The 15,406-nt window shown below is 43.3% G+C and overlaps 1 protein-coding gene across 5 annotated transcripts in view; it reads left to right on the top strand.

Annotated features, from left to right (window-relative positions):
• The window catches only part of WIPF1 (WAS/WASL interacting protein family member 1), a 114,626-nt gene that overhangs the window by 89,642 nt on the left and 9,578 nt on the right, over positions 1 to 15,406 (top strand). For all 5 annotated transcript variants that reach the window (XM_046018543.1, XM_046018547.1, XM_046018546.1 and 2 more), the window contains 3 exons: positions 3,005 to 3,134; positions 8,378 to 8,536; positions 11,338 to 12,108. In XM_046018543.1, coding sequence (XP_045874499.1) covers positions 3,005 to 3,134; positions 8,378 to 8,536; positions 11,338 to 12,108 — 1,060 coding nt within the window. The remainder of the gene's footprint in view (positions 1 to 3,004; positions 3,135 to 8,377; positions 8,537 to 11,337; positions 12,109 to 15,406) is intronic.

Below are 15,406 nucleotides of genomic sequence, written 5' to 3'. Positions count from 1 at the left end.
TCAGCAAACTCCTTGCCCAGCTGGGAGCCTGACATGGGCCTCGATCTCACAACCCTAAGATCATAACCTGAGCTGAAATCAAGAGTCAGATGCTAAGTGACTGAGTCACCCAGGTGCCCCCTAATTCATTTTTCTAATAATTAATTGTCATTTTACAAAAGTATCAGTCCAAGGTGAACTGGGGGAAAAAATTTTTTTTAACTGATCTTTCACTCAGATAAGTTTGAAAAATCCCGATCCAGGGGCATCTGGGTGGATCAGTCGGTTAAGCATCTGCCTTCAGCTCAAGTCACGATCTCAGGGTCCTGGGATTAAACCTCACATCAGGCTCCCTGCTCAATGGGGAGTCTGCTTCTCTCTCTCCCACTGCCCCTCCCCCACTCATACTCTCACTCTCTCTCAAATAAATGAAATCTAAAAAAAAAAAAAAAAGAAGCTAACATAGCAGGATTTATTTATCTACATTTCCCCAAAAGTGTGGTTTTATACCACTAGCTAGGTAGTATGTGGATTTTTTTTTAAATTTTAATGCTCATGTACTTATTTTAATATGTTCTAAAATGTATAACTATTACATTAAGGGTTTGATAGTGAGTTAATTTAAAAGAAAATATTCACTGAAAAATTGTATAAATAATATAGTGAACTGACTTAATGAAAAATATTAAATAAATAGTAATATATTTAGCTGAGAAGACATTCAGGTGGTACTGCACTGACTGAAATTTATCCCATCAACTCATTCCTATGCTTTATTTATTTTTTCATTTCTATCCATTTTTATGTGACCTAACGCAAGATCCTAGAGAAGTAGGATAGAGAGACGGGCAAAGGGAAAGGTGGCTGAGTGGCCGTCGCAGGGCACTGTCTGGTGGGACAGCTCAGTGAAGGGCTCCAGACTGCCCACCGGAGAGGAATTAGCACCCAAGGAGGTCAGGCATCAAAATACATTTGGAGGCATCACAGGAGGCCGGTGAAAATTGCTGCCCTTCATCCTTAAAATGAAGACAGTAGGCAATCTTAAAATTCACTCCTGAACGTCCAAGATGTGTCATCAAGTTGAAAAACTAAGTTTCAGAGCAATAGAAGATGACTCCACTAGCACACGGGAACTGTGCATATAAGAGCCGTTCTGGAACAATCGGCTGCTGATATTAATAGGCTCGCTCAGGGCAGTGTCGCAGGCGGGTGGGGAAGGGGCATTTTGTTACTTTTCTTAACTGAGGTATAGTTGACATTTAGGGTGGTGGAAGTTTAAGTCCTACAACATGTTGATTTGCTGCATTTTTATATTTAATGTAATTACCACCTGAGCTTAGCTAACACCTCTTTCACATCACGCAATTATCATTCCTTTTTCCTGGTGAGAACATCGAAGACCCAGTCTCTTAGCAGCTTTGAAGTTTGTAATACAATATTGTTGACTCTCATCACCATGCTGTACTCGTCCAGGACTTGCTCATCTTCTGGTTGTGAGTTTGTACCTTTAACAGCCACTCCCCGGTGTGGGCAAGGGGCATGTTAGATCCCATGTTTCCCTTTCTGTCAAGTTACCGGGGAGGCTCTGGAATAACACAGCCAGGGTTTGGATCCTAGCGTCCTCCTCTGTCTCGGTGACCGGGGCAAATGATTTTACCTCCCGGTGCCTCTACTCTCTTGTCTCTAGAATGGAAATAATGACTCACAGGGCTGATGAGGACTAAATGAATAAATACACGTAAACGAAGTAAAAACAGTGCCTGGCCCATAGTAAACGCTATATAAAATGTTAACTGCTGTTATTATGAGCAAGTAATACCTTATAATTATTCCAGGACCCTTTCACCTTAACACAGAGCTTCTGTGTACCCTGCTTCAGGGTTTTTCTTAGCTTTCCCTCTGCCTCTAGCTCTGGTAATAAATCGCTGGGTGAGCTAGCGAGCTAAAGGGCCCCAGCTTTACCTCCTGCGCCCCCCCACCGGCTCCTCTGGAATCAGATCCTTCCAGAAGGGCCGGGACCAGCCTGGAAGGCCTCTGAGGTCTGCTGGAAGGACCACTGGGTTTGGGGAAGCCAGCTCTGCCTAGGGCCAGGCCAGACCAAGCCAGTTGCCTGGTGTGACAGACTCAGGCACATGCCTACTACTTCCGAGTCCTGTGCTCTAGGCTCTCAGTGTCCCCGCTCCCTAAAATAATCCTGAGGAAGCGACATCCCAGTTTCATAGTACAGATCTTTCCCAGGCATTCCAGAAAAGTGAGAAAATACCTAAGCGTTTTAAAGCAGCACCTTTGTCCACTCTGCAATCTCTGTGAGCTAAGCTTTCGAAGGAATTAAATGTGAGAAACACCTTAGGCAACGGCATGCGGGAACTTCAGGGGCTTATGGACGCGTTCTAGATCTTGAGTGTGGTGATGGTCTCATGACTGTATCCTTTTCAAAACCTGTAAAACTATACACTAAAGTAGTGACTTGACTATATGGAAATTACACCTCAGATCTGCCCTAACTTAAAAAGAAAAAAATCATTGTCAACGTAAACAGAGGGAATTACTTTCTAAAACTTGGGTGAATTTAAAACACATGCAACTGACCCTTTTTTGCTAGAGACAATTTTCCCCTTGCTCCAGGTCAGCTCTAAAAGATAGGAGAGAGAAGCTGTTCTTCAGGACACATTCTGGAGTGTGAAGCCTTGTAGTATCTAGCAGAATCTCAAAATTCCCTTCTCGTTTCGAGCCATCCAGCCCTGGCTCTGTTGGTGACTACCAGATTGTGGTCTGAATTTTTAGAGACTTTTATCAGGGACTGACTCTTCCTGCATTAAAAATGAATGTAATTTATTGTTGCATCTGTTCCCAAATGTCTGGGTCTTAAAAAGAATGACATCGGATCTAAAACTTGTGGAGAATTTACAACCATTGCCAAGAACCTCAGTAACAAGCTTGCAGTACTCTAGCTGTCCCCTCTGAGTGTTGTAGTATATGATTTCAATTCAAGAGATGACTATAAGTCTGCATGGTTTCCTTTCAGGCCAATACGGAAAAGCCTACCTTGAATAAGTCAGAACAGGCTGGGAGAAATGCTCTTCTCTCTGACATCAGCAAAGGGAAGAAACTGAAGAAGACCGTCACCAATGACAGGAGTGCGCCGATATTGGACAGTAAGTGAAAAAAGCTGTTTTCCATGGAGATAAGTGATTTATGGCCTAACAATCAGCCCTACCCTTCCAAAAAGTGTTTTGTTTTGGGGTAGTTTTTTTTTTTTTTTTTTTTTTGGTTAACAACAGCTGCTAAGCTAGCAAAATAAGGGACTGTATCACTCATTGTGGCCACAGCTCCGGCTTGGGTTCCCTCTAATGCTGCAGGAAGCCAGTATAATAATTCTTTGTCCAAGACACACACAGCAGCGATTCTCTGAATTATTCACCACACTTTCTGGAAGTTAACCCGTTACTCTTTGCACCACAGATCAAAAGGCTGCATGAAATATGGAAAAAGCCCCAGCCTTGGAATCAACAGGTGTAGGTTCGAGTTCTGTCACATCCATTGCTTAACCATCTCCACACCTTATTGTCTTCAGGTGTAAAATGGAGATAATGGCTGTTCTGCTGCCCTCACAGTTTGCTGTGAGCAGCAGACGAGACAATGCAGAAGTGTTCTGTGGGCTGGGATGTGTCATTCACGTGTAAGTTATGATTTTCAGGAGCTGGGAGAGAGAGAGGAAATGAGATCACAACTTTGCTTATCTACCCATCGTAAGTCTGAGGAACTTTCTAGAACAAGCCAGGGGCTGTAGAAACAAGCAGGTACCCACAACACAGAACTCCTGTTAACATTTACCACAGAATGAAAACGTATCCATGACTTGAATCTACTGGTAGTTAATAACTAGGCCTTGAAACTGTCTCCTCACATTCCTAGACCCTTCCACTGCTGGCTGCCCATATCCTACACCCAGATCCCACTTGGACTCAACAGAAACTAGACTGACTTTCCAAAAATCACCACAGGGACCTTTGTAGATGGTGACCAGTGGATGCAGGATTTTAACCACGTCGAGGAGTAGAAGTGTTTAGGAAGAATTTCTAGGAAAAGCACCTATAGTGAACAGAGAAGAAAGAAGGCTCAGAGTTCAGTGAGAACATTAGTATGGGAGGAAAATGGAAAAGAGGAAGACCAAGACAAAGGCTTTTGCACATCGCTCTGCGTGTCAGGTTGTGTGTTGCAGGGGAGAGAGTACACCATTCTCCAGAAGAAACTATGGGGACTTTTAACCTTGACTGGACACAGTTACCTCTTAGTCAAAATGTCCACGAGGGGCGCTGGGTGGCTCAGTCGTTAGGCATCTGCCTTGGGTTCAGGTCATTGTTCCAGGGTCCTGGGATGGAGCCCCGCATTGGGCCCCCTGCTCAGGGAGGAGCCTGCTTCCCCTCCTCCTCTCCTCCTGCTTGTGTTCCCTCTCTTGCTCTTTCTCTCGTCAAAATTTTTTTTAAAAAAGCTTATGAAACTGATCGGGTTATTTTATAATCCCTTAATCCTCCTGATTGGTGTCACAAAATTCTCCCTGAGGGGAGCCCAGCATCACTTACTTCTGGGGAGCCTTGGTCCAAAGCTGTCTGAGTCCCGGTGCAAGGTATGGGGCCAGAGGCGCTCCACACACTGCTGACGTCGGGGACACAGCTCAGTCGTTCTTTCCCCCAGGAGGAGCAGCCAGGGACTTGAGAGAGGTAGATGTGAATTCCCCACTGATACTAAGGACACTGGACAGTCGGTGGCCTATTCCTGAATCCACTATTAGAAACTCACTGTATTCTTCAAGGTCCCCTTCTCCTGCCATTAAATGGAAAGAAATGTTAGCCCTTCTCCCTTCCAGCAGTTCAGTGATGTTTATGAAAGCGCTTTGCTTCATGGACACAAGATGCAACCCAGCTCATGCCCTGTTGTCCGTGCACTTAGTGGACACAGGCACCGTGGTCATGGGCTCTGTAAGTGGCACGGTCCACCCACAGTTTTATATTTGTTTGCAGTTGAAGCCTCCTGGGTTCTATGTCAAAATGTTGACCCTGGTTATGCAGGATAAAGCTCTTATTTCAGCCTTGTCCTGCAGTGTGATTCCTAAGGAAGTGATCAGGAGCCAGTGAGCGATCATCAACTACTTTAGCTTTTCTCTCTGAAAGATGCTCCAAAGGTCCGGGTTAAGAACACTGATGAATGATGTCTGATAGTGCATCAGTCTCTTTGAATGTCCGCCGCCATGTAATGGTATCCTATTTAAATGCCGCATTCCAAAATGTATCATTAATTAATGAGTAATAATTGAGTGTCAAGAGCATATTATTATTATCGGTAATAATTAAAATTAGTAAAAAAAATTGTAATTTCATAACAGGAGCCATTTTGCGTATACTTCTGGAAATTGTTATTGTAATTTGATTTGTTAGATGAGGTAATCCTTGTCAGTTCATGATCAGGTTATTTCTTCTATCAGCAGATCTCCCAAAGGTATCTCAGAAAGCTCCACCCCTAAAAAAAATGCAGAGCTAACACAGGCTTAGGATCAGTCTAATTGAGAAGAAAAGAAAACACAAATGAATAAAAGTAGGACTCAGCATAGATTAGTGAGAGATTTAACGCAGGTTTTTTCAAAATTAAGGATGCTGGGATGCATTTATATGCTAAAGCATGTTAAAATCTTAAAGAAATTAATTTTTTACAAAAAGCATAAATTTACCAAAATTCACTCATGAGGCTTCAACAAGCAAGGCGAAGTTGAACACCTTTTCTAGCTTTCTCTCTAAAAAGCTTTAGAGCCAGATGACTATCAGTGAATTCTTCCAGATTTTTTTTAAAAATTTTTTTTTCTTTTTTTTTTTTTTTTTTACAGAGAGAGAGAGAGAGAGAGAGAGAGATTACAAGTAGGCAGAGCAGCAGCCAGAGAGGGGAGGAAGCAGGCTCCCTGCCAAGCAGAGAGCCCGGTACGGGGCTCGATCCCAGGACCCTGAGATCATGACCTGAGCTGAAGGCAGAGGCTTAACCCACTGAGCCACCCAGGCACCCCGAATTCTTCCAGATTTTCAGAAACAGCTTATTCAAAGGCTATACAGATCATTCCCAAACATAGGAAGAGAGGAAAAGCTATCTGATCGATATAATGGGATTCACATGGTCCTAACCTCAAACTTGACCAAGGCGGCACAAACACAAAAAGAAAGCTATCTATCAGTGTCCCACGGTACTTGTGGCAATGTCTGGAGGCATTTTTAGTTGTCACAACTTAGAAAAGGTGGGGTTCCTACTGACATCTAGTGGGTGAAGGCCAGGCATGCTGGAAACATTCTACAGAGAACAAGACAGCCACCCACAAACAAAGAACTATCTGCCCTAAAGTGCCAGTAGTTCCCGGGTTAAAGGCGTGCTCATTAAAAGCAAACTATGGTTGCCTGTAGCAATATTAATAATTTATATCATATGGAAGTTCAGTCATCAAAGTAATTACTTTTATAAACTAGAACAAAGATAAGATACAAAAGGAAGCAAAACCTTTATTATTTGGAGACCATATGTCTAGTAGAAAATCCAAGATAATAATTTTTAAATAAATTTTCATTTAGAAAATATTAGCAGAATGGTTTATTAGATGTCAAATGAAATTTTCTTTCTTTTAAGGATTTTGTTTTATTTATTTGACAGAGTGGGAGAGATCACAAGTAGGCAGAACAACAGGCAGAGAGAGAGGGGGAAGCAGGCTCCCTGCTGAGCAGAGAGCCAGTTGCAGGGCTCCATCCCAGGACCCTGGGATCATGACCTGAGCTGAAGGCAGAGGCTTAACCCACTGAGCCACCCAGGTGCCCTGAAATTTTCTGATGCCAATGATAACCAATTACAAAAGGGGACAAACATCCCTTTCACAGTTTCAACAAACAAAAATGTATCAAAGTAACCTTAGCAAGAAGCGTACGTGACCCATATCAGGAAAAATTATAGAACTTGACTGAAAGTACCAGAAGACATGGGAGAGTATATCATGTTTCCATATAGTCTAAATATCATAAAAGTGTCAGTCCTCCCTTATTGATTTGTAGATTTCATACTGCCTGTCAAAGACTCTAGAAGGTTTTCCAGGGGTAAAACTTTAAACAATGTTAAACCTCATAAATACAAACATGCATACATACATCATAAATTGTATGAGACACTTCTTTAAAAAGGGTAATAGTCATGGCTCTCATATAGATATAAAACAAACATATGTCAGATATTTTATTTAAGTCATTAACTACTGAGGGAAGTAGTATAATGTTAACCAGTGCCAAGGAGAGTTCAAAGTACCACACACATCAGAGCTGAAACGAATTTACAGATAGGTAAACCTGTGTGAAGTCAGTTGCATGCCGCTGAACACAACTATTTTACATTTCTATGGACAATTACTCTCAGGTTTCTGCAACTTACAGAGTTGTAAAATATGTCATAGACAAGGGAAATAACCGGAAAGGCTAGACGGGATACTTAGTAATCTTTGTTTTACTTTCTTTCTTTTCTTTTTTTTCTTTCTTTACATTGTTGTCTATTTACCCATTTCAGAATCCTCCACAGGCTTGGGGAAGTAAATACAAAATAAAGCAAAATCTTTGTACCATCTTCAACTGCAGGGAGTTTTTAAAAATGTTTAATCCTACTGTTGGGCTTTATGCTATTAGAAAATTGAAATCAAACCATAAGATCATCAAATAAATAGATGGTCAAAAGAACCACAATATATTCATGCCCTAAAACACAAAGTGGTCCCTTAAACTCATGTTTTCAAAGAGTATTTGATGATATGGGAACGCTAACAATAAAGTGTTAAGTGAAAAGAACAGGCTAAAAGCTGTTTAGTGAATTTGGTCTTAATCTTAAGAAAAAATATATAAAATGAAAAAGTACTCGCAGGAAAAAATACACCAAAGTCGTGTATAAATTTCCAAAATTACGGGATATTTTATTTTCTTCCCTTTATTTTTACGATTCTCCTTTTTAACCACCTTTTATTATATCTCCCCCTCCTTTGGGGCTTGCTTTCTTTGAAGATCCTTTTATTTGCCAAATCTTAGGATACAGGTAATAACTCATACAGCAGCTAGCCAAGCAGGGAGCATCGGGGCAAGGCATCATCTATCACTAATTCTCCTGCTGTGGGGCCTGGGACCGCCCCGGAGTGAAAAGCAAAACCCCTCCTTTTCTGACCAGGGGTAGGGTGAATTGTTAAAATACTGCTTTTTCATGAAATCCCAGGAGTCCCGCACAGGCCCAGTTGGAGCCAGCTCCCTGTTTGACCCGCATTGTTTATTGTGTACTTGGGCTCAGGCTGTACTCTGGTGCTGTTTTCATACACAGTGAAGAGAGTGTTTCCTTCCTTCTGCAGAACCTAAAGGAGCTGGTGCTGGTGGTGGTGGCGGCGGCGGTGGTGGCTTCGGCGGCGGCGGCGGCGGCGGCAGTTTTGGAGGGGGTGCCCCACCTGGCTTGGGAGGACTCTTCCAGGCTGGGATGCCGAAGCTGAGATCGACAGCCAACAGGGATGGTGGTAAGGAGAGTTTCTTTGTCTCTTAGCAACAAGGTGAGGCCGAGTTCCATGGTTTGGAGGCTTGGCATCCCCTCTAAGGCACTGTGCCCTTTAAAACATTTTAGATCGCTTGAAATGGTAACACTGTTTTATAAGAAAGACTCTATTTAGCATTTTTTTTCCCCTTAAATCAAAATCAGACCACTCCATGGAGCTGTTAAATATTTGCCCTGTGTCCTCGGGGTAACTTGTACTCTTTTGTACTTTTCTAAAGGGTGAGCTAGAGTGGGAAGGAAAAGGAGGAGCAAATGGAACTGGCCACCGCTGGAAGGTCTGTCTGGTGACCTGGCATATTTACCTTTTCTTTGTGAGGCAGCCTGACCCAGCTGTCTAGTATGGAAAATACCTGTGAGCCACTTTCCAAAACACCGTGGAGCATGTTATACGGAATATAATTACATGTCTCACTAAATCTAGAAAGGTGTTTTGCATGACAGACATCTGGCATTTGAGGGCCAGTGATTCTAAATATTGTCTGTACAGACACATGGAAACGAGTCCTATGGGATTGTCTTGAACCTAATGGCAGAGAGAAAAATGGAACCTCGTTATGCCCAAATAATATTATATACAAAGTATATGAGGCTCAATAAGTTTTACCATAAAACTTTTGGTATTAATGTTTGTTGTGTTAGAAGACTTTTATTTCTAATTGTGCGATCATTTCGTATGTCTCCTGGGAAACTGAAATTCTCACGATCATATAAAGACAACCACTGAATCCTCACGGTTAGCTGACTATTGAGTGTTGGATGGTCAAAATGTAGAAAGATACTTAATATGAGAGGTTCTGTCTTGCCAGACCTGCATTCACATTTAAATTTACTTACTTAAAACCCACCAGAAGGACGGAGGCAGCTGACAAATGCATTCAGTGCTTTAACAACAGGTGAAGAAATTAAGGCAAAAGACAACTGGAAATAAACTCATAATGCGAAGAAGGAATTATGTTCGTGCACAAAATGGTGTACCAGATGTACACATCAGCCGAGTGTACCGTCCACATAGTGAACACTGTCCCTGTGATGTACACATGGCTAATAACACAGCTTCAATCCGATACAATTTATCACAGGTTGGTGACCTAGAAATATACCACACAGTCAAGGGAAACACAGCTTTCTTCTAGTACTGAAGTTGAAATAAATTCTCTCTAGAGTTCATGTTACTCCACTGTATGAATCCATCCAAATGTCTCTCATTGTGCCTTGGGTGAAATCTGAAGTCCTCTGGGGGCGCCTGGGGTGGCTCAGTCCATTAAGTGTCTGCCTTTGGCTCAAGTCATGATCCCAGAGTCCTGGCTCCTGTCTCAGCTGGAAGACTGCTTCTCCCTCTTTCTTTACTCCTTCCTCTGCCCCCCATGTTCTCTCTCTCTCACTCTCTCTTTCTCTCAAATAAATAAATAAATAAATAGTCTTAAAAAAAAAAGTCTGAAGTCCTCCGCTTTATAAGGGTCCTTATGACCTGGCCCTTGCTGGCCACTCGGGGTCCGCTTGCTAGCTTCTCCATGCTCACCGTGCCAGGCACACAGGCCTCGGTTTTTCAACTTGAAGCTCATTCCCACTCCAGGGCCTTTGCACCTGCTGGCCCTCTGCCTAAAGCACCTTCTTCCCTATCTTTCTATGGCTGGCCTCAGCTCAAATGTCGTATCTTCAGAAAAGCCATCCCCAGCCAGCCACCGCATCTATCTGGTCTCTCCATCTCAACCTATTTCAGTTTCTTTTTAGTACTTACAACTATCTGCAAATGTTTATATGTTTGCCGGTTTATATTATTTATCTCTCCCACAGGAGTGTAAACCACAGGAGAGCAGGATTTTTTTCTTATTTTGTATATTCTTCTGCAGTTAGCATCTAGAATAATGGCTGGTGTATAGCTGGTACTCAAGTAATATTTGGTACATTAATTAACTCACGGTTGAAGTGGGAGAAGTTTCCAGGGTCACCATCTTTTGAGAATTACCTTAGGTTCCAAGAGATTCTGGGGTGGTGGTTCCTTCTGTTGAACAAAGCAGTTTAATATTAATTAATTACGTAATAGGGTTGTTCTGTCCTGCCCATGTTGACATGGAAAGTGACACAGTGAGGAAAAGAACTTGTGTAGTTTGCCTGCCTCTTTGCAGATCAAGACCAACCACCGGTGTCACGTCTTTCAATCAAACTCTCACCATTTCTTTTTCCTTTGTTAGTTCTTTCTTATTTCAGTTAACGATTCTTCCATGACATTTTTCCACCTTCTCTTGGGAAATTTATTCAAAGGGACTGGGTTAGCCCTCTTCAACGGAGATTTACCTGAGATAACTAATTTTCCACCTAACATGGCTATGTTATTTTTTCGAACCTGAGAGATACAGCAGGAGGACAGGGAAGTTTGATAGGGAGAAAGAAAATCATGAGCAGAAATCCCACGTGCCAACACCGTCCTGTCCTTTTCTTCTCATGATGAATGGGGAGCTCTCCCGAACCACTGACAACTTAATCCTGGTTCTTGTCCACACCTAATGCCAAGAGGGCTCTCCGGCATCTTTTCGCCAGCTGACAGGTTGTAGGACCTGGAACTAGCAGGTGCACAGGGATCTGTGACCTGTTCTTTTGTCCCCCAGAAGGACCACCAGAAGCTGATTTATATAAACAATAGCTATATACTTTAGGGCATCTAGGAAAGGACTTCCATCCAGTAGCTGAGAATACACTCCAGTTCTCTGTTGCCTTTGAGAGGGGGTCCTAATTTTCTAACTGGGTTTTTTTTTTCCTGTTCTTCAGATTCTGGAGGAAGCCGACCCCCGATTTTGCCACCAGGAGGAAGAGCCACATCTGCTAAGCCTTTCTCACCCCCAAGTGGCCCAGGGAGGTTTCCTGTGCCTTCTCCCGGCCACAGAAGTGGTCCCCCAGAGCCTCAGAGGAGTCGAATGCCTCCCCCGAGGCCCGACGTGGGCTCAAAGCCTGATAGCATTCCCCCTCCGGTTCCCAACACACCAAGACCCATTCAATCAAGTCTGCACAACCGGGGCTCCCTACCAGTGCCTGGGGCTCCCAGGCAGCCCAGTCCTGGGCCCACCCCTCCCCCCTTCCCTGGAAACCGAGGTGCTGCTTTTGGAGGAGGCTCCGTCCGCCAGACACCCTCCAGCTCCTCCTCGCCCTTCTCCAACAGGCCTCCCCTGCCCCCGACCCCCAGCAGGGCCTTGGAGGACAAACCGCCCCCTCCGCCTCCTCCAGTGGGCAACAGGCCCTCCATCCACAGGGAAGCAGTCCCACCGCCTCCCCCTCAGAACAGCAAGCCCCCCGTGCCTTCTACCCCGAGGCCTTCCTCCTCCTCACAGGCCCCACCTCCACCGCCGCCACCAAGCAGGCCCGGCCCTCCTCCCCTGCCTCCAGGTTCCAGTGGCACTGATGAAACCCCAAGACTCCCACAGAGGAATTTGTCCCTTACTCCATCTACAACCCCCTTACCTTCACCAGGACGATCAGGCCCTCTTCCTCCCCCGCCCAGTGAGAGACCCCCTCCTCCGGTGAGGGACCCACCGGGCAGATCAGGTATGTCACACCGGGGTGGAACACGTCTTCCTACAGCCCAGCCTGTTCCCGTGTCACTGATCATCGTATAAGCAAAGGGAGTCTGACAGAAGCTTAAGTAAACTCTCAGACTGCTCTGATCTCTTAAGTGACACTTACCGTGGCTGACTTCACCCTGACCTCATGTGAGCCTCTGAGGAAAGTGGGATTACAATTTCTGTCTGCATTTTAGAGATGAAGAGACTAACTTTTTTTTTTAAGATTTTATTTATTTGAGACAGAGGGAGAGAGATTATGAATAAGTGGGGCGGGGAAGAGCAGAGCGAGAGGGAGAAGCAGACTCCCCTCTGAACAAGGAGCCCAACTGTGGGACTCGATCCTAGGACCCTGGAATCACAACCTGAGCCGAAGGCAGACGCTTAACCTACTGAGCCACCCAGACACCCTGACCAATTTATAAAGGCAAATGACCACCAGCTAGTTCTTTCACCTCCAATTCTGAAATGTGCTCACCATGCTACTGCCCTGACTTCCCTAAAGTGAATATCAGCTGTCTTCATTGGAGAACTAAATTTGCGTCTCCTGTAAGAGCATCCATTATTCCAACAAGAAGGGTAGCTGTCTGAAAGCTAATGAACTTTTCTTGTACTGCTCTCTCCATCTGTCAAGCTTTGAGGCCGTGTCTCTAATCATTAAAAACAAGTGTTAGAGCCCATTGCTGTTTGTTAGCACCTTTGGCATATAAATCCCTTGGAGAATCAGATAAAGGTAGAGGCCTTGGGGGCAGCTGGGTGGCTCAGTGGGTTAAGCATCTGCCTTTCAGCTCAGGTCATGATCTCAGGGTCCTGGGATTGAGCCCCGCCTCGGGCTCCCTGCTCAGCAGGAAGCCTGCCTTTTCTTCTCCCACTCCCCCTGCTGTGTTCCCTCTCTCTCATTATGTCTCTGTCAAATAAATAAATAAAATGTTCAAAAAAATTAAAAAAAAAAAAAAAGGTAGAGGCCTTTTGTTCATGAAAATGCTCGTAAGCACAACTCAAAATCTGCGTGCTATTTCATGGATTGAAGGCCCTGCTACCTCTCGTCTGTGCCCCACCCCCCGGGCTGAGAAAGCTGGATCTAAGGGAAGAACTTTGAGACTTTATGAAATGAAATGAAGTGAGAATTCCCTAAAACTTGTACTCTCTCCTAATTATAATAAGTGCTTTTTATTTCACAGTGGTTATTGATGGGTATAGTAGAACCATCTATGTTCTTAATTTAACTTTATTATTATTTAAAAATAATAATAAAATAAAAATAAAAATAATAAAAAAAATAAGATGCCTGGAAATGGGGTGTCTTTTTCTTTAGGAGAAGCTAACCTTTTGCCCTGTGACCACAAGAACCTAATAAACACAACTCTTTTTTTTTTTTTTTAAGATTTTATTTATTTATTTGACAGAGAAAGGGAACACAAGCAGGGAGAGGGGCAGAGGGAGAAGCAGGCTCCCCACTGAGCAAGGAGCCCAATGCAGGGCTTGATTCCAGGACCCTGAGATCATAACCTGAGCTGAAGGCAGATGCTTAACCAACTGAGCCACCCAGGCGCCCCTAAACACCACTCTTTAAATCAGTAGTCCTCAAATGGAGTAGTCACTCAAAGGTGACCATGGGCTAGAATCACCTGGAGAGCTTTAAAAACTGTCCTGGGTCCCTTCCCCAGGGTTTCAGGTTTCATTGTTCTGGGTTACAGACTGGGCATCAAGATATCTGGAGGCTCCCCAGTGATTATAATGTGCTGCAGAGTTTGAGAAGCACTACTTCAAACTGCTCTGCCTCAGACAGTAGGCAATAAATACAAAAAGCTAGTACCAGTCGCTTCAATCCAATCCCTACACATCACGGCATCTCATTAAGTAGTCTTCAGAGAACAAATGAGAACAGATAGTCAGGTGAATGAAATGCAGTATGTTCTAATTATCCAACAGCTAGTGGTATTCCCCCAAAGTGACTAAGGAGCTGTTGGCATGGTTCTACCAAATGGACAAGTCAACAGACTAAATCTTTCCCAAAATAGGACAGGCTGTGACATATAGTTGTAATGTTATTTCTTTCGATTATATATGTCTGTTTATTATGGAAAATACAGAAAATTTTAAAGGAAACAAAAATGATCTATAATCCTACCACCACCACCCAGAAGTAATCATAACATTTTTTATTATCCTTTCAGCCTTTTTAAAATGTATGTTTTGAGAGGGATGCCTGACTGGCTCAGTCGGTAGTGTATGCAATTCCTGATCTTGGGGTCATGAGGTCATGCCCCACTTGGGCATAGAGCTCACTTTAAAAAAAAAAAAAAGAAAAAAGAAAACGTGTGTGTTTATATATACATATATATATAAACATATTTATGTTTACAAAATCAGTATCGCAGTATACAGACTCTTTGGTTATTTGCTTTTTATTTATCAATCTCATTAACATCTTCTGATAGGATTATAAACTATCTTGTACAGCCTGACTTCTAATGGCTGCATAATATGAGATCCTACACATTTACCTTTATTCATTCAAACCATCTCTAGATTTTTACTGTTGCAGATAATGCAGGAATATAGTCTTGTGGCTAAATATTTTTGCACATTTCTATGTATTTCCTTTAGCTAATTCCTCGAAATAGAATATTTGGGTGAGCAGGTATGCATAGTAATCTATAAATTTCATAGGTATTTCCAAACTGACCTCTAAAAAATTCCTACCAACTTTCATTCCCACAGGATCTTATGAGAGGTCATCACGGGCCATCTGTATTTTGAGAGGAGGCCTGGCTTTATTGTTAGGAGTGTGGGCTTTAGAATTTGACATATTTGGAGTCTTGACAAAACCTGACTTGAGGTTTTTAACCCTTCCAACACCAGCAGCCTCTTCTGTGTCCCTTCACCTCTCAGGGTTGCTGTAAGAATTAAGCGATACCAGGGGGTATAGTGGTTATCTTAATTCCTATCATGTAACAGCATTCAGTAAATGATGGTTTGTTGCTATTATTACAAGAAGTTGAAATCTGAGGGTGCATGGGTGGCTCAGTCAGTTCAGCATCTGTTTCTTGCTTGCGGCTTAGGTCATGTTCTCAGGCTTCTAAGATCGAGCCCTGCGTTGGGCTTCCTGCTCAGTGGAGGAACGTGCTTGAGATTCTCCCTCTCCCTTTCCCCTCAGAGAGTTCTGCAAACTCTCTGTCTCAAAAGAAAAAAAAAAGGTGTAATCTGCTTTCTTATCTATTATGCTTGCCTAGGTTGGAGCAGGGGTCCTGGATGGTTCGAGAGTTAGGAGCATGAACATT

The sequence above is a fragment of the Meles meles genome, chromosome 9 (assembly GCF_922984935.1).
Source record: "Meles meles chromosome 9, mMelMel3.1 paternal haplotype, whole genome shotgun sequence".
In the NCBI taxonomy this organism is placed as follows: Eukaryota; Metazoa; Chordata; class Mammalia; order Carnivora; family Mustelidae; genus Meles; species Meles meles.
This window is presented reverse-complemented; position numbering and strand designations above follow the sequence as displayed.